The sequence below is a fragment of the Esox lucius genome, chromosome 19, assembly GCF_011004845.1.
Source record: "Esox lucius isolate fEsoLuc1 chromosome 19, fEsoLuc1.pri, whole genome shotgun sequence".
In the NCBI taxonomy this organism is placed as follows: domain Eukaryota; kingdom Metazoa; phylum Chordata; class Actinopteri; order Esociformes; family Esocidae; genus Esox; species Esox lucius.
This window is the reverse complement of record NC_047587.1, coordinates 37,087,613-37,109,556: the sequence shown is the minus strand read 5'-3', so window position 1 is coordinate 37,109,556 and position 21,944 is coordinate 37,087,613. Positions and strand designations below refer to the sequence as shown.

The 21,944-nt window shown below is 42.2% G+C and overlaps 1 protein-coding gene across 2 annotated transcripts; it reads right to left on the bottom strand.

Moving 5' to 3' along the window:
• Window positions 1-5,719: 5,719 nt before the first annotated feature.
• Window positions 5,720-17,620, bottom strand: ckmt1 (creatine kinase, mitochondrial 1). 2 transcript variants are annotated; one of them, XM_013139102.4, is made up of 11 exons: window positions 17,527-17,620; window positions 17,270-17,348; window positions 15,956-16,168; window positions 14,925-15,123; window positions 12,577-12,672; window positions 12,057-12,278; window positions 11,859-11,944; window positions 10,603-10,726; window positions 10,085-10,219; window positions 9,717-9,842; window positions 5,720-6,526 (listed from the first exon to the last, which is right to left on the bottom strand). In XM_013139102.4, exons 3-11 carry the CDS (start codon window positions 16,102-16,104, stop codon window positions 6,419-6,421), a joined length of 1,245 nt encoding a protein of 414 aa, XP_012994556.1. In that variant the 5' UTR covers window positions 16,105-16,168; window positions 17,270-17,348; window positions 17,527-17,620; the 3' UTR covers window positions 5,720-6,418. The 2 variants fall into 2 exon arrangements, with proteins under 2 accessions (XP_012994556.1, XP_012994555.1); XM_013139101.4 differs by having other exon boundaries at window positions 17,283-17,348; window positions 17,527-17,619.
• Window positions 17,621-21,944: the final 4,324 nt, after the last annotated feature.

The following is a 21,944-nucleotide window of genomic DNA, read 5'->3' as shown; positions in this document are numbered from 1 at the left end:
CTCATACAGTTTTTGTTTTGTAAGATTGCTCCTGTTTTAAAGTTAATGTTGAATCAACCTAAATATCATTCACTTTTAAAGTGTATTTAATCAAATCAAATCTTCACACAAAGGCACATGACAGAAATATGTTTATGCAATGCTGCCACAGTTTTGATTCTCAGAGTAGTCATGCTTCTCTTTTCAGCTCAGTCATGTTCATGTAACATGGCCTCTGACGTGCCGGTTGGGACATTTCTATGTTCAGTTCTAGTTTCTTCATTTCTATGTTCTGTTTATTTCCCCTTCGTCTATTGGTTTCACCTGTCTAGTTTAGTCTTGTCGCCTGTTCTTTGTTTACCCCTAGTTAAGTCCCTATTTAAGTTCCTCCTGCCCTAGTGTTTCCTGTGAGTCATTGTGAGATGTTGTGGTCTATGTTATATTTGTTTATGTCGAGCCTCTTAAAGAAGTCTCTTGTGGAATTAAAGCACCTCTATGTAAGTCACCTCTGTGCCTGTGTCCTGTTACCCTTGAGAACCGTGACTGTTCATTAGGAATTTAAAAACAAGGACGTACTGCTTGAAATATCCAATAGGAAACACTAATTTACATTGCAAGATGTTTTAGATCATTGTAAAACATTTTGCATTGCATGCTTGAATGAAAAATAACCTGTTCTCCACTGCTGGTAGATAACTCCCTCTAATGTATTTACATTCAATAGGCCATCCGGCTTCAGCCCACTGGCTGTAAAGTGAAGCTGAGGAAATTAACTTCTCAATAGAAATGAATTAGATTAGTGGAGAATAATGAAGACCAGTGAAGATGTTTGTTCATGGTCTATCCCAGTGACAGTCTGCAGTGCTGTGATTCTGTACCGGCAGCCGTTCACATCCATACAAGTCAAGTGCTTAAGTGCTCTGGGTTTTCCACTTAGTTATAGGATGATCAAAAATAATTGGACAATCAACCTGTCTTGAATGTGTTATAAGGTCAATCATAGGTATTTTTAATATATATATTTTTTTCCAGGCATTTGTTTTGCTTTATTAGATCAGAATGTGCAAAGACGGAGGTGTGTTTTTGCTGAAAGAGCATTAGGCCAGAATTGAACCCACACTGCAGCAATACATACAGTGCCCTCCATAAGCATTAGGACAGTTAAGTCAAAATTGCTATTAATGCTCTACAGTCAAGGCATATGACAATACGATTAGAAGACAAATAGGAAGTACATAATGGCGCCCTTTGGTTTCTGTGTGCGTCAGCACCTATGTTATACCAACTAAGAATAACAGCACTGTGATTGTTCCATTCCCCATTTTATTAAGTATTGGAACCTTTCACTCACAGGTGTTTCTAATTGATCCGGTGTTTCCTGTTGCATTGACTGATTGTTCTGTGAAAGTGTAGTCTCAGTTCTATCCATTGCTTTTGCCTTTGTAGTCTGTGTTTGGTGTCAGTAGGCATAATCCAACATGAAGATTAATTAGGTAGCTGTTTTTCATAGAAAAGCAAGAGATTTGGAACCAAAAAGAAAAGAGGAACTCATTTCGAACAATAGCACAAAAGTTGAGCATAGACAAATTATCAGTTTGGAATGTTCTCAAAAAGGGGAAAAAAACACGGGTGTCTTCATCATTCAGCAATGACCAGGTCAGCCAAGAAAAACTGCAGCAGTTGATGGCAGAAGAAAAACCAGAGCTCTGACAACCCTAAAATAAGTGTCTGTGAAATCCCCAACAACCTCCAGAATACTAAGTGTCAGAATTACAGCAGAATTGCAAAGGCTACATTGTAAGATGCAAAGATCAGCACCAATAACAGAAAGGGCCAGATTTGAATTTGCTAAGAAGTATAGAGATAAGCCAGTAGAGGTTTGGAACAGAAAAAAGGAACTGCAGATTATCCAAAGCCTCTGGAACCAGCTCACTCACCTTTATTGACGATGTAACCAATCTAGGCTGCCAATGTACAGGAAAATGACACCAGAGTAACCTGAAGCACCAGGGTGGTGCTTGAAAATGCAGCAGGACAATGACCGAAAACACAACTCAAAGGAGGGCAAAATAATGCAACGTTTTGGACTGGTCAAGTGAATCTCTTGATTGAAATCCGATTGAACACGCATTTCACTTGCTAAATAGGAGACTGAAGTCAGAAACACCCCAAAAGAGGTCAAAATGCTGCAGACATTTTATATGTATATTTAGTTGTAAAGCTGAATGTGCAAGCCTGTGTGAGTCAGAACAGCTGACTCCAATTGATTTTAATGGGCTGAAGTATACATGATATGAAGGGACCTATTCAATTAGTAATTAAAATGTAGTCCAGTGGTCTAACCCGCTGCCTCCAGTGGACATGAACAGCTGCAGCCCAGGTTCAAATCCAACCTGCTGTTCTCTCAGCAACATTCTATCATTCATCACTTTCCAGCCCAATAAAGAATAAAACACAGGGAGAAAAGAATGCCGATATAGCCTCTTACTAGCTAAACAAAATGTAATGCAACTTTTCTAGTAGATGGCAATATACACTCACCTAAAGGGTTATTAGGAACACCATACTAATACTGTGTTTGACCCCCTTTCGCCTTCAGAACTGCCTTAATTCTACGTGGCATTGATTCAACAAGGTGCTGAAAGCATTCTTTAGAAATGTTGGCCCATATTGATAGGATAGCATCTTACAGTTGATGCGAGATTTGTGGGATGCACATCCAGGGCACAAAGCTCCCGTTCCACCACATCCCAAAGATGCTCCATTGGGTTGAGATCTGGTGACTGTGGGGGCCATTTCAGTACAGTGAACTCATTGTCATGTTCAAGAAACCAATTTGAAATGATTCGAACTTTGTGACATGGTGCATTATCCTGCTGGAAGTAGCCATCAGAGGATGGGTACATGGTGGTCATAAAGGGATGGACATGGTCAGAAACAATGCTCAGGTAGGCTGTGGCATTTAAACTATGCCCAATTGGCACTAAGGGGCCTAAAGTGTGCCAGGAAAACATCCCCCACACCATTACACCACCACCACCAGCCTGCATAGTGGTAACAAGGCATGATGGATCCATGTTCTCATTCTGTTTACGCCAAATTCTGACTCTACCATCTGAATGTCTCAACAGAAATCGAGACTCATCAGACCAGGCAACAATCTTCCAGTCTTCAACTGTCCAATTTTGGTGAGCTCGTGCATTTGTAGTGGAGATGAGTGGTACCCGTTGGGGTCTTCTGCTGTTGTAGCCCATCCGCCTCAAGGTTGTGCATGTTGTGGCTTCACAAATGCTTTGCTGCATACCTCGGTTGTAATGAGTGGTTATTTCAGTCAAAGTTGCTCTTCTATCAGCTTGAATCAGTCGGCCCATTCTCCTCTGACCTCTAGCATCAACAAGGCATTTTCGCCCACAGGACTGCCACATACTGGATGTTTTTCCCTTTTCATACCATTCTTTGTAAACCCTAGAAATTGTTGTGCGTGAAAATCCCAGTAACTGAGCAGATCATGTAATACTCAGATCGAGCCCGTCTGGCACCAACAACCATGCCACGCTCAAAATTGCTTAAATCACCTTTCTTTCCCATTCTGACATTCAGTTTGGAGTTCAGGAGATTTTCTTGACCAAGACCACACCCCTAAATGCATTGAAGCAACTGCCATGTGATTGGTTGATTAGATAATTGCATTAATGAGAAATTTAACAGGTGTTCCTAATAATCCTTTAGGTGAGTGTATAAACCATAGAAAGCACACAATCTGTATTCTGTCATTTTGAAAGGATCTTTCTGACCCATACACCATTTACTAGTGCTTCTGTATGTGCAATGGGACGTTCTCATCCAGAGTGACTAACATGAGTGCATTAGTTTTAGGATAGCTAGGAGGGCTAACCACACAACTTAGTAATAGATAATTTCAGTCAATTTCATTGCAATAAACCAGTAAACTAATTCATACAAAGAAAAGCAGAGTTAGAATCCTGCCTACTGCTATTTAATCACACTCTTTTCTATGTCCTTAAAAACATATATGGGTCATATTGTTAATAAAGGAAATCCGCAGAGGCAATGTTTGTCTTATTATCTATATAATATTCATCCTGTACCCACATCTAATTCTGCAAAAGCAGACCGGGCTGCTCTGCCAGTAGCTGTAAGTGTATACAGTACTCAATTCCAGTCTGTGGGTTCAATCGACCGAGGGGGAAATAAATTGAAAATACTGCAATGCGGTTTGATTGAATTGATTGACACTAGTCTTGCCAATGCTCTTAATCGAAAATATATTTATCATCTTGGTTGCATCTTGAATAAATCTGGTTACCATGTTCTGATCAGCAGGTATTTGGGGTTTTATTAAGACCCCCATTAGAAGGGGGCCTGGAAGACCACTGAAATCCATTTAAAAAAAGCTGCTGATATCAGTCTAAAATTGTCAGTACAATCAGAATTTGAACAAGATCAATACGCATGTTGGCACCGGGCATAAACGGGGCATTTCTGTGCTATGATACGTCTGCTTTCTTGCTTGTCATTTTGCCTGTCAGGATTTATTGGCTGTTTAAACCCCCCCTACTTGCCATTCCTTGTGAACCAGTTGCCATGGCAACATATAATTTATTTCCTCGCTGGATTTAATGGGAACAAAGTCAGCGCAAAGCATGTTGGGGCTGGCTCTTTGTGGCGTGTTGGCAGGCACCAAAGAGAAGACGTGAACTTCTGTATACATCCAGTAAGAAATGTTCATTTTCATTTACAGTAGTAAAACATTTTATTACAGTAAACTCTAATGACCACAACCCATATTTCAGTGACACAACATGCCTCTCCAATGTTTATCAAACAGACCTTAAGCTGTTGGATAGAGAGATCCCATAAACCTGATAACATGTAAAATATCTTATGGTTTTGCACCTTTGAATCAACATCTGTGTTCAGCATTAGGAACAAGACAAACTGCTCCCGGAGTTTTTGTGAAGAGATTATATTACAATTTCGAATTGCCTTGCTGGCAGATCTGAAATATAGTTAGAGGCTGTGCTCTTGTTAGAACTTCTACTGTCAGCATATGGAAGCAGCTTAGATGACTGGACCAGGCTGGCCAATTAATTATTTCTTAACCAGTGTTTCAGTAGGCTAATTGAGCAGTATTGTGAATGGTTCTCAGATTAAGGCTTTACTCTGCATGAGACAGGACTGAATTTGGAACACAATATCATAGTTTCCTCAAACAAATGTGTTTTGCCGAAAACAAATCAAGGCTTGGTACAGTAGAGGTTGTTATCTCACAGTGCAGTGTTGTTATGAGGATCAGTGTTTCCACATGACACCAAACCCAACCAACCTGATCACAATCAGGCACTCAGAGCTTAGTTACCATGGTGCCCACCTAATGTAAATAAGTCATTCCAATCTTTCATAGTGGTAAGAAAACACACATGTTTATTTGTCTCTCACTGTGGGAAAATAATTTCCTATTTTCTATATCCACTAAGCTTATCCTAAACCTAACCTCAGTAACCTAACCTTCATACCTACACTTACCACCTAAACCTAATGCTTAATGCCTACATCTAAAACTAATCTAAATTAAAACTCTATGCCCAATTGTAACTCCTAACCTGGAAATAGCCTTTTTCATGGTGGGGCAAAAAACTGTTTGGATCACACACATTCATGCACACAAACATTTTAACCCTGTCAGGTTTTGTTGATGAAGAATGAGATTAAAAAAGGATTAAATCGATGGCTTCTTTAATAAAATGTATTTGAGTATGACATTAAGAATTATGTTGAAATGACATTGCTGCTTGACGCATACATCTTGCGCCAAGCACAGTACTTAAGCGAGAATAATTATTAGTATCACTTCCTGTAAGCCGTGTCTCATAACACCAGCAACAAACCCCTAAGGGCCTGGAGTCATTTCATTTCATGGTCATTTCAAGAGCATGGTTGGTGAGCCACATTCAAGTTGTCATTCACTACATGGTTACACAATCTACCATGGATGTAGACTACCACAAATGGACTGATTTGACTACTGTAGTACTTCTGTAATAGATAGCCATGTTCCTCCACGGCCGATATGGAGGAGACGACGAAGTAGCAGTATCAGGCGTATTGAAGACATATAGGACATGCTGTTGTTTGGTAACAGGTTTAGGGCTTATTTGGGGTTATTGAGTAGCAGGAGTTCCATTGCAAAAAGAGCCATAGGTACGCAGAGTTCAGCTGACTGTCGGCTATTTTGGTTCCAAACGTCACAACGGCTAGGACATTCTAAATGTGCGTTCTTACCAGAACGTATTGTTCTTGGAAACTTTGTAATGTTCTTGGAACAATCCAAACTGTGGTTGGACCAAATCTGTACATTACCTATGGCTCTGATGGGGAGGTCTGTATGAATATCTGGGTTTTGAGGGGTGTGGACAGTCTACTTCCTGTTTGGTGGGGGGACCTTGATGTCCTGACCCTTCTCCAGCTTCTTCTCGCACTCAATCAGGTAGTTGACGCCGTCCACCACTGTCTGCACGAGCTGAACCTGATAACACAGAGACAGAGTGTGTTGGAGATGGACTGCATTGCTGACAGTGCCAGATCACACAACCTCAATGGCTCGATTCCATAAGCTGCAGTATTCAGTCACTAGCTCCTTTTCTAGTGGCCAATTAAACTCAGTGTTCTTGGGCGCTGTATGAAAACCTACAACCGGGGCAACTTTTGTCATTCTCAAACTCTCTTTTTCCAAATCCCATGATCTGAATCTCTGTAATTAAATTGAAAACCAAATACCACATTTGAGAAGTGAAATCATTCAATTTGTCAAAAATATATAATTTAAAAGAATCGTGAGCCGTTATTTTTTAAGTGAAAAGATCATTATTCATTAAATGAAACTGTGTCCCAGGTGTTTAATATTTCAGATAAGCACATCATAAGATGTGATGGCCGACTGCCTAGTTGTCAATGGACTGGCCACACCTACAGTGTAGTCTGCCTGGAGAGAAAGCCCAGTGTTCATGTCTGAGACCATCGCATTAAACTCTGCAGAATCACTGCTCTTCTTGCATACTTTTTAGCAACTCTTGATGTTAACCAAAATATTGATTTGAAGTCTGAGACCAGTTCAATCGGAACCTCCTCAAGCATGCCGACTAAGTGATTTGGACTGGTCGAGATGAATCCCTCTGTCTGGCTCTCTTACCTGTTCCTCCTACACCCATCACTACCTGGTTCATGACTGACCCAGCACTGTAACGCCTCACAGCTGATTAAAAAAATCAACCATATCTTGATTGGCTGAATTCTGTGCCTCCCTCAACTCCTCCAAATTCCAACCTGTGTTACATTGAAATGCTTGGAGTTGGACTGGAACAAAAGCCTGTACACACTGGGGCTTTCCAGGAGCAGTCATGAAGAAGGCTCAAGGGTGAGTGGCAACGGGGACAACACACAATGGAGAATAGCTCCATTGTCCTCTCGTCAATGTGTCTATTACGCCAACTCAGGCATGACAGCATGACTGGACTCACGCGAGGGATCCATAATCAGAGCCCAGACCGTCTCTCTCCTCAAGACATTTCTCAAGCCTTCAAGTACTATCCATGGCAGCATCTCCGTAATCTAAAAATACTTTATACACTGCATCCTTTTATTTTACTTGTCCGATCTGTAAATTCGACTTGACTTAAGCCCTGGATTATACAAACGGCTTAGGCTATCAACAAATGTCCTCCATTTCACTAGTTGCGGTGACCAAATTATTTTCCTCATGGGGGTTAATGAAGCAGGTATGCCGGAGGGGTCGTGTTATATTACAGAAAATCCTGGATACATTAGCATTAATACACTGCTAAAAGAATTATGGGAACACTTATCACACATCGGGTTTCGATGAAGGAAATATATTAACGCTCAAAATCTTTACTGTACATTGTGTAATTCATTGAGAACAAAATGATGTAACAAAGGTCAATGGAAACAAATATCACCAGTCGATTGAGGGCTAGATTCAAGCTCACACTGAAAATGAAAGCAAACTATTTAAACCACAGGCTGTTTCAACTTGCATGAATTTCATCACAGCAACTCATAATGTGACTCAGTAGTGTGTACGGCCCCCATGTGCCTGTATGCATTCCTGACAACTTCTGGGCATGATCCTGATGAGAAGGCGGATGGTGTCTCCTCCCAGACATGGATCAGGGCATCAGTGAGCTCCTGGACAGTCTGTGGTGTTACGGCGGTGTCGGATGCACCAATAGATGACGTTCCAAAGGTTCTCAATTGGATTCAAGTCTGGGGAACGTGAGGGCCAGTCAATGGCGTCAAAGCCTTCGTCATCCTGGAACTGCCTACACACTCTGGCCACATGAGACTGGGCATTGTCCTGCACCAGGAGGAACCCAGGGCCCACTGCACCAGCGTAAGGTCTGACGATGGGTCTGAGGATTTCATCCCGGTACCTAACAGCAGTCAGAGTACTGTTGGCTAGTACATGGAGGTCTGTGTGACTCTCCGAGGATATGCCTCCCCAGACCATCATTGACCCACCGCCAAACCGGTCATGCTGGATGATGCTGCAGTCAGCATAGCGTTCACCATGGTGTCTCCAGACTCTTTCATGTCTCTCACATGTGCTCAGTGTGAACCTGCTCTCATCTATGAAGAGAATGAGGCACCAATGGCGGACCTGCCAATTCTGGTGTTCTCTGACGAATGCCAATTAAGCTGCATAGTGCTGGGCTGTGAGCACAGGTCCCACTAGAGGATGTCAGGCCCTCATGCCACCCTCATGGAGTCTGTTTCTGAGAGTTTAGTAAGAAATATTCACACCAGTAGCCTGCTGGAGGTAATTTTTAGGGCTCTGGCAGTGCTCCTCCTGTTCCTTCTTGCAGCAAGGAGCAGATACCGGTCCTGCTACTGGCTTTCTACGGGTCTGTACTGCTCCCCTCATGTAACGGTCTGTCCCCTGGTATCTCCTCCATGCTCTTGAGACTGTACTGGGAGACACAGCAGACCTTCTTGTGACGGTATGTATGGATGTGCCATCCTGGAGGAGCTGGAGTACCTGTGCAACCTGAATGGGCTGCAGGTACCGCCTCATGCTACCAGTAGTGACAAGGACACTAGAAAAACGCAAAACTGGAGAAGAATCTGTCAGGAAGGATAAGGAGAGCGCAATTGTCTGTGTCCACCACCTGCAAAACCATTCCCTTTTTGGGGGTTGTCTTGCATTTGTCTCTCCGGTGCACCTGTTGTCACTTTCATTTGCACCAGAACAGGTGACATTGATTCACAATCGCTTATGCTTCCTAACTGGACAGATTGATGTCCCTGAAGTTTAACTGACTTGGTGTTATACTGTGATGATTACGTGTTCCCTTATTTTTTTGAGCATATAAATATATAAATATATAATTTTGTGAAGGTTGTAACAAAATGGGTGATGTTTTACACAATTGGATGACATGGTATATAAATAACTTGTTTTGGTTTATGAGCGCCATGATAACCTATACAACTTATATGTAAGTTATTTGTGTGTGGGCGTGTGTGTGGTGTGCTTAAGACCCCGGAATGTATCTTGAATCTATTCGTGGAGAAAATGCCCAACTGATTCCAGATCTGCGTCTAAGAGAAACTTCACCACATGTTCCCCTTTCCCTCAAAATCCCAAACTGAGCCCAGATCAGCGTCTTAGGGAAATGCCGCTATATGTTTCCCATTACCTCAGACTGGCCCAATCTGTCCAGGTTGGAGATGTCGAAGGTGCTGCCCACGGCTGCAGTGTCCACTCCTCCGGTGCCTCGTTTCTGCAGACGAAGGTTGTCCAGGATCTTAGCGAAGCGAGGGTCCTGCAGTGGGATGGAAGATATTGGTAATAAAGCTATTATGGTCATCCACAAATGGATTACCGTTTTCATGGATTACCGTTTTCATGTCTCCTCGTGTAGTTTGACAGAAGTTTAAGGTAGCGATTGCAATCTATGAGGGCCAAAGATGGCCTGAGTGTGATCTGTCTTTGTTGATTTTCTAGATATGTGTGTGTGTGTGTGTGTGTGTGTGTTTGTGTGTGTGTAGTGCGTGTGTACGTGACCTTGCTGAGTCTGGGCAGTTTGACATGTACTCCAGCGCGGAGCCCAGTGCCCAGGTTGGAGGGGCAGGTCAGGATGTAGCCCAGCCTCTCATTCCACATGAACTCCCAGCCTTTCTCCTGGATCAGCCTTTCCACCTGACCAAACATTACAATGAGATTACAAGAAAACATTAGATTACAACTGTACTTCCCCTTGAGATGCAATTAGTCTCGCAAACATACACTACCCAGTCAGCAGCTGTGTGTGTGTGTGTGTGTAGGGGGTGGTCGAGGCCTTTGACGTTAAAAAAACATGCCTGCTGCTATGTTTTAACTGAGAGTCCATATAAAGTCTTCAAAATCCTGTGTGTGTGTTTCTAAGCGTGTCTGGTGTAGTCATAGCTACAGTTTGGCTGTTGCTACCGGTCAATAACATTGCATCGGTTTGACATTATAGCTTATCCTGCATTTGCCTCTAATGGGAAACTTGGAACACTTAGATAAATAATTAAAGTGTGCGTGCACGCCACTGTGCGTACCTCTTTCAGGCCTGCGCAGAAGCGGTCAAACACTCTCTTCATGTTGCCTCCCTTCTCCATGGAGATGACCCTGGTGTGATCCTCTTCATTGATCCAAATCAGGAATGTCTTAGTGTTGTTGTGCCTGGGGAGACAGGAGGCACCAAACACACTTTAAGATCAATACCTGCGGTTATTTAAAAAGAACACGCAAATAACGCTCTTCAATCAATATTCGTGTAGCGCCTTCTTAATGGCGTGTTCTCCAACCGCCAACGCAGACTATTCTGGAGGAGGAGCTGATCTCGTCAACCTTTGATAATTTCACTCTGAGGGTCATTTCCAAAATAGAAGGCTCTGTTTCTCCTTAATGTTGGCAACCTGGTCGGTTTGAGTGGTCTAAAAGGAAATACAGCGCTAAGGGCCCCAGCCATACTGGATTGAAAATATCAATATATGACTCAGAGATCATTTTACCATTCATGGAAATAGTTTGTACAGGCCAGGCTTCTGAGTTCAGTTTCTTACCTAAGAGAGAATAAATAAACACTAGGAGAATGTCTGCATTCCCTCCCTTTACTGTACATTGCTGTGGATGCACGTAAATGTAATGCAGTATGCAATAATCTCACAGCAACACATTATAATGAACCGCATTGATTTCCTGAAAAACATTAGAGAATGGAATGGGATAGATCTGTAGCCAGGCCAGTGAAGGGCAAGATAAATAAAGGGATTTGTCAGAGAAATATAGAGAGAATTATAGGGGACAGGAAGATGTTGGCATGCTGCGGGGGGATCGGGGGGGGCAGGAGCGGATCTCAGTTGCGTACTCCTCGTGTCCTCTCTCCTCATCTCCATATGAAAACCCACAGGAAGAGACACTTCGGTATGCAACTGAGATCTTCCCAGGTGAGTGGTTGGCATTATGTTTCTGGCACCGGCTGAAACTCAATATACGGAGAGGACAATGTGTGCATAATTAATGCACTCTGAGGGAGCTACCAACATGTGGGTATTCTGTAATAAGGAAATCTCCACAGAGAGGGGACAAGGGGATGTGTGGCACAGAGAACATGCTAGAATTAATGGAAACAATCATACAAATAATACCCGCTATTCTTGCCTGTGAAACAGCCCACAAATTATACCTGTGAAAAAGTCCCGCCAATAACACCAGTGAAACAATACCACAAATTATACTTGTAAAACAGCCTCACACAATACCAGTAAAACAGTCTCACAAATCCCCACATTCACAAAAACCAACTGCTCACCAGATTCCACGTGCATCTGGCCAATCGCGAGCCATCCCTGAACAGGTCAGCAGAGGGGACACAGGTTTGTCAAACAGGAAGTGGTCCTATGTCAACCCAGTAGAGTGGGGAAGGACGTGTTAATGAGAGGTGAGCCATGTCAACGTCTAACCAAATATCTTTGCTCTTGTTTCTCTTCTCACTTTCCTTACTACTCACGTCAATGAGTTGCTGCTGTTCCTGCTCTGTCATGTTAGTCAGGCTGTAGTACTTCCCTGCCAGGTCTCCCTTCAGGCCGGCCAGCGCGTCTACCACCACTCGTTCTACCTCCCGGCGCTCTGCCCGGGTACACGCTGGCGGCAGGCTCAGGCCCCTGATGCTACGGCCCGTCCTGACACGCGACGACAGCACGTAGCGCTCGTCAAACTGCCCTGACGTGAGCTGGCAGAAGAGAAAGAAGAATAATGGAATGTAGGAAACTATTACATAGAATCACAAAAGTTAACCAAAAGGAGAAAGCAGTTTACGTGAAGTAAGACATTACTTATTACAATCCCCCTTCCTGGTAGTTATAGAAAATCTCACTGTTGAGAACCCACATTGTCACGTTCATACTGTGGCGCAAAGGAACCATATTCCCTACAGAGAGCACTACTTTTAATTTAAGCCATATGGACACGGCCATGGTAGTGTTCTGTATTAGGACAGGGAAATACTGTTATTCTTAATGACAGTGTACCTTGCTGGAATCCAGGTCGGTAGGATGGGTCATGGTCTCTGGGTCGTAGCCGTTGTGCCTCTCCTTGATGACTGGGTTGAGGAGATCTGCAAACACCTGAACCCCCCCACATCCATATCAGACACCTGTCCATGTAACGTCAGACAACTGACCATGTAACATCAGACACCTGACCATGTAACGTCAGACACCTGACCATGTAACGTCAGACACCTGACCATGTAACGTCCGACTTCTGACCATGTAACGTCCGACTTCTGACCATGTAACGTCAGACACCTGACCATGTAACGTCCGACTTCTGACCATGTAACGTCAGACACCTGACCATGTAACGTCAGACACCTGACCATGTAACGTCAGACACCTGACCATGTAACGTCAGACACCTGACCATGTAACGTCCGACTTCTGACCATGTAACGTCAGACACCTGACCATGTAACGTCCGACTTCTGACCATGTAATGTCAGACACCTGACCATGTAACGTCCGACTTCTGACCATGTAACGTCAGACACCTGACCATGTAACGTCCGACTTCTGACCATGTAACGTCAGACAACTGACCATGTAACGTCAGAAACCTGACCATGTAACATCAGAAATCTGACCATGTAACGTCAGACTTCTGACCATGTAAAGTCAGACACCTGACCATGTAACGTCCGACTTCTGACCATGTAACGTCCGACTTCTGACCATGTAACGTCAGACACCTGACCATGTAACGTCAGACTTCTGACCATGTAACGTCAGACTTCTGACCATGTAACGTCCGACTTCTGACCATGTAACGTCAGACACCTGACCATGTAACGTCAGACACCTGACCATGTAACGTCAGACACCTGACTATGTAACATCAGACACCTGACCATGTAACATCAGACACCTGACCATGTAACGTCCGACACCTGACCATGTAACATCAGACACCTGACCATGTAACATCAGATTTGTGATAGTGTAACATCAGACAACTAATGTCATAGCATATAAAATAAGGCATCTGATGATAAAACATAAAATCTCTGACCATAAAAACATCATATGTCTGACCATAAAAACATCATACGTCTGACCATATAAACATTATATGTCCGATTGTATAACATCAGATGTCTGACCAGATAACATCATAACAGCCACCATATAGTTATCACACCTGCAGACAGGTAAGCAATTAAAGGAAAAACATGAATAAATTAGTGTAGGAACATAACGAATACTTCCATACAGGTTTACTGCATGATGCAATAAAGCAAATAACATTCTATCCTGCTCTGTGGCAAGTATAAAAACAATTAACAGTCACAGCTGACCTTGATTTTGGATTGATGCATGCGGGAAGAATCTGAGCGTTAGCTAGCGCTCTCCACCACCATAATTTAAACACCAAATGAAGGAATATATTTACTGAGACACTGTTTTTTCCCTTAAATGTATAACCCATCTCCACATAAGACACCAAACATGCACACTTTTACACTCTTCAAATATGCTGCTGCTGCTGCTTTTATATTGATATATTATTATGATATCTATTGTACCGCCTAATTGGCAGCAGTATGAGACAATACTGTTATGATACATTATATGACTTGACAGAGAACTGCCTGCCTTTTCTGAATTAGAAAATAATGATTTTATACATCAAGAGCTTTCACGTTCATAGCAAACAACGATAGCCAATTGATGATACATCAAATGAATGTCTCCTCTACCCTAGAAGCAGAAGCCCTTGGTAGTTGGCCTCAGTCTAAATCGGGATGGGGGTTGGGTCTAGGGTGGGGTGTGCTAGTTCTTCATTGTTAGATTAAGCAGAGTGGCTGATTATAACAGAATCTTTCCATGAGCCATTGCTTTTGTCCCTCCTTGTGTCAGGTGTCAAATGTTTAAAAATAATGAGCATTGCTTCGTTCTAATCATCACAGAGATGAATGCAGTGTTTTTATTACTTCAAGCAATCTCACATGGGCAAAGTGGCATTACGCAAGATAATGCATTGGAAACTAGGCTTCAAGAATGTCCAATAATTGATCTTACTCTGCTTTAGCAACAAACCATAACATGGCATGGAGCCAATCCTGTACAGCCACTGCTTGTGTGGTCAATAAATGCAGCCGAACACTTGACCTTTGTTCATACATCTAGACACTAGTGCCCATCTGAAAATCTGACAATCCTTCAAATCTGAGCTCCTTGTGTGCCTGTTCCTTAACTCCTCCCCTTCCTTTCAACACTCACTGGAGACTGTGAGACTAAGGAAGAACCTTAGACCCCGACCAACAAACACACAAATTACTTTACTACATTGACCTTCAACTAATGCCCCAGTCTCTGACCTCATAGGACTCCTCGTCCCCTGCCACCATTCCCACGGTCTTGATGAACGGGTGCCCAGGGTTGTCAACCCCTGTCTGGATGGCTTCATCCAGGGTGTACCCATTGGGAGTGGCTTTATCCACCAGCTTTGCATAAATGGCAGGGGTCAAGTGGCTGGCCATGCAGTTGTTGTGCTTGCGGAGGTCAGGGTACTCTGCACTGTTAGGACAGTCACACACACAGAAATTAAGACTATGAGTTGCCCCCTTTGAGAAGAACAGTAAATAAAAAATGCTATAGGCCAGTTTGATTAGGCTTACAGTTCATAAATATGATGACCGAGAATATTAGCACTGCGTTGTAGCCTCCTCTGTTAGCGCAAGAAACTGAAAATACGTCTTTCAAATAATTTTGCTCTGTGGGTAGACTGGATAATAGTTAACGACTAAAATAAATGAAATTCATGACTATTCGATACTGACTATACTTGTGATATTCCTCGACATACCACAGGCAGGGTGTTGGTATGTATTGCATTTGCGCTATATGGACCCGGGCGCTAACGTCACAATAGGGTAGCCATAGCCTATGATACAATCTGCTCGCAACAAACGTAGAGCAGTCTTCCGCTATGCTTTCAGGAACAGAATATCATATTTCAATGACATACAATAGCCTATATGCCATATTTATTTAAGGTTTGCATTTTGCATTCAGCACCTTCACTACTCGATTTTGGTGAATTCTGTCCATTAAATACATAAATTAAATACAAAATAAAATATTGTTATTCCTGTCCCCGTGCAGGCCATAAGGACATTGTAGAATCTAGATCACTGGTACATATTTTAGTTGAAAAAAACATCTATACCTGTCTCTTTAATAGATAAATCAACCTAAATGTAGTATACGGCATGCATAATATACTTATATTTGAGTGCGCTCTTACAACTGAAATAGCTGGACATTGAAATTGCGGTACTAAACAATTGCATGACATAACAATGCAATGATATTCATATGATCCATGCGGTAAAGGGCGTGGATTTACCTGGCCGGGTACACTCTCCGTACATTAGCTCCCGCGGTGACATGTTCCCGTTTGAGCAGAAAGCCCGCTGTCAAAGACCCGGCTCCAACCAATGACAGAATCCCCACATTTCGTTTGGAGGACAAAATTCTGGTGAAACTGTTTGCCATTGTTCCTCAGTTTAAGGGGGATGTATGGATAAATGAAAAAGGTATCCTTGGTGGTGCTACTCGTCTAAAAGGAAAGGATGAAATCAGTCAGAGTCGATGTATGACTGGGATAGAGGAGACGGTGCGTGGTATGAATGCTGAGGGATCTTAAGCAGTACGAAGCGCAGTGACTAAACTAGGCGTGTGGCAGCATATTAGATTAAATCTGTCTCAGTATTCCCCACACCTTTCAAAACTAAAAAATGTGAATATGTACATATTAATGGAAAAACGTCCCCCATAAATGGAGATCCAAGTAGAAAGATGGGCATATTAAGCGTTAACGATTGAATTATTAAATATGAATCTTGATCAAATCGATGGCAGAGTTGTCTAATTGGTTTATCAAATTCGTTCCCCAATAGTTTGAAAATGTTCAAATATTAGTTAGATAATAAACAATATTATAAAATCAAGCTAACTACCCATGGATGTTGCGGTTGCGGTTTTGGGTATGCGTAATTACGCAAAAGTCTGGATGATCAGCACGGAACGCTGGAACCAAAGGTTTAGAACGGTGAAGCGAATTTTTGAAGTGACTACAGTGGCATCTATAATAACTAAATACCTTGCTTTTCATACCAAAAACGTATAGAGATGCCTAGAAATGCGCACTGTTAAGCCATACGTGTAGTTCAACTATGAATAGTCAAGTCAAATGACTGCAGGAATAGCTTATTATGCCTCGGATATACATTTCTGGTATTTAATAGGCTTTAATAAATGAAATCCCTCAGTCAACGCCATCACGTGGACCAAACGAAACCACGTAGAAAACTGTGGAAAACAAAGACTTGTCTGAAGGTAGGGCTGTTTGTATAAGGGGACAATTCATGATCAAAATCGGAACGAGGAAGTCTGCTCCAAGTCCACAGGAATTCATGATTAAATGTTTTTAACATGCCTATAGCAATTTCACTGAAGAATGAAGTAGCCTATTACATAAAATATGCTTATAACACAATACAAGTTGTTAATCAAGTTGTTAATCTGTCTGGGGAAGAATTCTATAATATATCAGTAGTCTATACTACTGAAAGACATAGCATTACTGCAATTAATGATTTAATTAGATATACAAAAAATAGCAAATAATTTTTATACATACTACAAATGGAAAATATACCTAATAGTCTCACCTTGTTGCAGTACCCTGTTTCTGGGTGGCACTGCCTCTACTGACGCCTTGGCTCAACCTGTGAGACCTGTAAGAGGCGTGGTGTATATTATTGCAGGGCTGATTGTGCCTACCTGAGCACCTGATACACATATTGTAACCTAACCCTCATCCAGTACATGGAACTTAACTGATCTGCATAATGGTATTATATTTCAGGATAAGATAACTATTAGGATGTTGGAAGTTACTACACTTTATCATACCCTTGATTGTCTTCCATGCAGGCCCACAGATGGAAAGAAGAAGGGTTTTGTTACAGCGCTAACCTCGATCCCAGGCTATAGTGCATAGCGTATTGAAGTCTTGATCCGTACAGCTCTGACCTTTGAACAGGAGCGGGTGATTCCAAAGACTATCAGGTACTGTTTATCAAATATACCTGCTGATAAGGGAAGCACAAAAGCCAGCTCTCTCTAAAAGCAGTTCGAAGTTTAATGCTTGTCTACTGTGTCCAGTGACACCTAGACAAACTTGGGATGAATTGTCTGCCTAATAGTAGCTTACTGATAGGGTTTAATTGAAATATATCTTACTGGAATATTGAGTTCATAATAGATAACCATAGTAACAATCAGTGAAACAGTTGGTGAATTATGGGTAAATTATTAAAGGGGCAATATGTGAAAACAAACAAAAAAGTAAACAAGTAAGCCAATATTTTAAGTTAATGTATCAAATAAGAATTTTCCACAAAAATAATCTGGGTGCCTGACATAATCCCCATTTAAACTTTCTCACCAGCCAGTCTATCAGTTTGTATTGACTTGCAAGCACAAGCAGACATTTTGTTTTTTGGAATTGGATCAAAAGACCAAGAAAACAAAAAGGGCACACACCAGGCCTAACTAGGCTTGCCATCTTCAGTAGGCTGTTACGCTTTCAGAGAAACATATATAGGCCTACACATTATATAGCCTTGCATAGCTACTTGAGCTCACATTTAAAAGCTGCGGGCATATCAGCTTGGTGAAGGTGAGTAGACTTTGGAACCATCTACCGTTTAATCGGTCCAATCAGTGCACTTTCATGAATTATAGGTGCGGTGATGACGAGTATTAACCCAAATGAATTTTTCTGGAACCAGCAATGTTAAACTTAATGGGTTTTTTTTTCTTGTTTTTTCTTGTTTTAATTTGCTGTTTTAGTTTTTCCTAATATTTTATTTGCTGTACCTAAGGTGCCTTTGATGAGCACATGTTCGTGACAAAGAAGGCAATAATTGTTTTCAGTCATGAAACTGTGCCTATGGGGTGTTTCCAATGGGTGTTGAAAAAAGGTAACCTCAAATGCGATTAAATCGACCTTCAACAAATCAATCATGACTCATGTTAATCTGCTTCACTTACTGATCTGCTGGTTTGAATGCTGTTTTGAACTACGTCACGTGCATTGGATTGATTAGTTGAAGGTTGATTTAATCACATTTGAACCCCCATTGGAAACGCCCCATAGGCCTACACCTATGGTTTGAATTGACTTGGAAACTGAGGTTCCGGAAGTAAAATATCTATTGTTTTGAGCTGTAGAGATATAAAATATTCCTATATTACTGTGCAACATTAATGTTCTGTTCTTTGTCAAGATGCTGAAACAATTCATATGTCCATGGCAATTGGCTGTAATTGTTTCAACCTGTGTTGAGAAATGTTTTATCTTCAGTTCCATTTTTCTAAGAGCCAAAACATCTACACTAACTACAAGCCTTAGCAGCACTGCATTAGCTAATTATATTCAGAGCTAACTAAAGAAGTAGCTAAATCAGCTAATTGATTCTGGTGGTTTTGAGGATGGCCAGCTACAAGCAGGACTTAGCCTAGTAGCTAAGGTTAGGGACACATTGTCTTAGCTATTACTGAAGTATAACGTTGCTGTACATTTAGCTAGGTACCTAGCTATTTACCCTATCAGTCTGATCCACAGGTGCTTCTTAGCTTCGTTGTTGGGAAACCGGTAAAAATGTTTTACTCACTCCAAAGTGATGATTCAACCCTAGCACAAAACACTGAACCATGACTGTGTACTGTGTATAAATAACTATATAGCTAGTTACCAATTCTAATTTGTAAATCAGGAGGACCCGGTTGACAAATCGGCATGAATAAAGTACATCGGTAGCACAAATAGTGGACAACTAAAAGCTAAAAGTTTCACTATCTTTTCAGGCAGTGCTGAGGCTACAAGATGCTGCAGGAATAAGCAACTTTATGAACTCTGATTGCTTTTAGTAGAATGTTTACAGTGCAAAGCGAACACAATGATGGCAAAAGTCATGCGCAGCAGATCGGATCTGTGAAATGTAGGGGCTGGAACAAACTGAGGAAAATCTGAGAGGTGCTGGATCTTGTTCCAGTAGGATCCGGGCACAAAATAACCACTGCTAGTTACCAAAGTTATGCTAGTTATCCCGAAATCAGTGTTTGCATGCTCTGCAAGGAGATAGGCCAGGTGACTTGCAGTCCCTTTGGTTGATGCTTGTCAATGTGGGTCCATTGATTTCCTGCCTGTTGGGCCCTGTTCGGGGCCTCCCCCGGATAGGGTCACAGTGTCACTGGGCCACACCCGTCTCAGCCCCAAGGTTTTACGCTGCTATATTAGGAGTAGGGTCAGTTCTCCTTCTCCACTGTAAATCCTTATAACTCTAAGGAAATGCACTCTCTAGATTTTCTTGTCTCTTGCACCGTTCATACTTTGTGACTGCCGATGTAAAAAGTGCTTTATAAATACATTGATTGTATTTAGTTGGTGATTGGAAACTACAGAACGCAATGTATGATGGGATAAGTAGTTAATTTTCCTACTCACACTCTGAAAGGTACACAGCCTTGTAACCTTTTGCTTTTTTCCAATATATCAACATTTGCAATAGTTATTTCCCAGCTTTGAAGTTGATTGTCACGATGCTGGCTATCTCCCTTGCCATCTCTGTGCTGGGCTGAGGCCATAGTCAAGACAGAACTGAAGGTGGTACCTCTAGGCACCTCTATTCATTTTGGTCTCCCCAATGGAGGCAGGTGTAGATCGTTGCTTCCAATTCGGAATCCTACTAATGTTCACTGTTTGGCCACAGCTGTGGTGGATCATTTTGGTTTTATGTTTGTACATGCTGCCCAACGTCACTGGTTAATGCTTTGTTTTTGTTTATTTTTATTGAAAGTATGGATTACTACCGTGCTTTTGTCTCTGCGCCTGTGTCCTACTTCCACGAACGTGATAGTGATCAATCACTTGATAGCTTTGCTGACTGATCATTGCAAATGTCCATAACCAGTCCTTTTTTTAAACGTCTTTGGTAAAATTAAATGGGTCACGTGACCAGTGTTCCAAGGTAGTGAAATATGGGCAGTTCCACTTTCCAAGTTGATCCCAGCCTGACCAGATCGATATCCGTGTAGCATTTAAATGTAAGCTGGCGGGATCAGGCAGCTGTGCAAGGGTTAGGGTTAGTACACATTATATGCAAAAAACACAAAATACTATATAATGTCCATGTGAAAATATCATTGGGAGGGGGTTTGAATCTGAAGAATTACAGCTGTCAGAATCCCACACATGCACCGCACCTGCATGATGTGCCTCTGCTGAGGGCAGGGGGGCAGTGGATCAAACCACTGTGAGGCAAAGGGCGGGTGTGTGGGATTTAAACCCGCTATTAAGTTTTTATATTCAGCACAAGTTCTTTCATTGCGTCTTATTACTATTATTGAATTTACATCGTTATGTTTACATTTATATTGGGGTGGGGGGGGGGGGGTCATGTTCCCCCCGGGATTTCCGCCTATGCTGCTATCATAATATCCTGTGCTAGAAGAACGTTAAAGAAGCCTCGGATGGCCATCACTAACGGTAACTTTTTTGTCAAGTGAAAAGACGAGGGACTCGTGAAGCCAGCGAAGTGTTTGTCTATCCTGAACAAATCACAATATCCACCAGAACCGTTTTATTTTAGGCTTCCTATAACGTAGCTACGTAAAGTTGTAGCCAGCGAAGTTTTTTCTGTCCTGAACCTCAGGCATAATGCGTTTTGACAGGTACGGGAGACGAATGCAGGACCTGTTGTTCCGGAGCCTATTTAACAAGGGGTGGGCATCTCCAAAAGTGGTCCAAGGAAGGAAAAGTAGTGAACAGGGTCATGGGCGGCCAAGACTCACTGATGTACATGGGGTCCAACAGACGAGCTGCTATAGCTCAAATTGAAGAAAATATTAATGCTGGTACTGATAGGTGTCAAAACACAGCGCGTGCCCTTGCTGATCCGTTCACTGCTGAAAGCGCCTACAATGGCCACGTGAGCATCAGAACTGGACCATGGAGCAAGTGGTCTGGTGAATCACATTTTCTTTTACATCACGTGGATGACCGGGTGCGTTGCTTACCAAGAGAACACGTCACCAGGGTGCACTATGGAAAGAAGGCAAGCTGGCAGAGGGTCCTGCCATTCGTGTGAATGTTACGGTCACACATACCACCAACCTGAGTATTGTTGCAGACCATATGCACCCTTTCATGGCAACGGTATTCCCTGATGGCATTGGTCACTTTCAGCAGGATAATGCACACTGCCACAAAGCAAAAATGGTTTAGGAATAGTTTGAGGAACACAATGAGTTCAAGGTGTTAGCTT

Bases quoted from the DNA above. Each gene is read 5' to 3' on its own strand.
- ckmt1 (XM_013139102.4), bottom strand. From the start codon at position 16,104: ATGGCAAACAGTTTCACCAGAATTTTGTCCTCCAAACGAAATGTGGGG. The intron at 10,220-10,602 runs GTACGCACAGTG...ATGTTTGGTCAG, and splicing joins TCTGCGCAGGCCTGAAAGAG to GTGGAAAGGCTGATCCAGGA. The intron at 9,843-10,084 runs GTCACGTACACA...ATCCCACTGCAG, and splicing joins AACTGCCCAGACTCAGCAAG to GACCCTCGCTTCGCTAAGAT.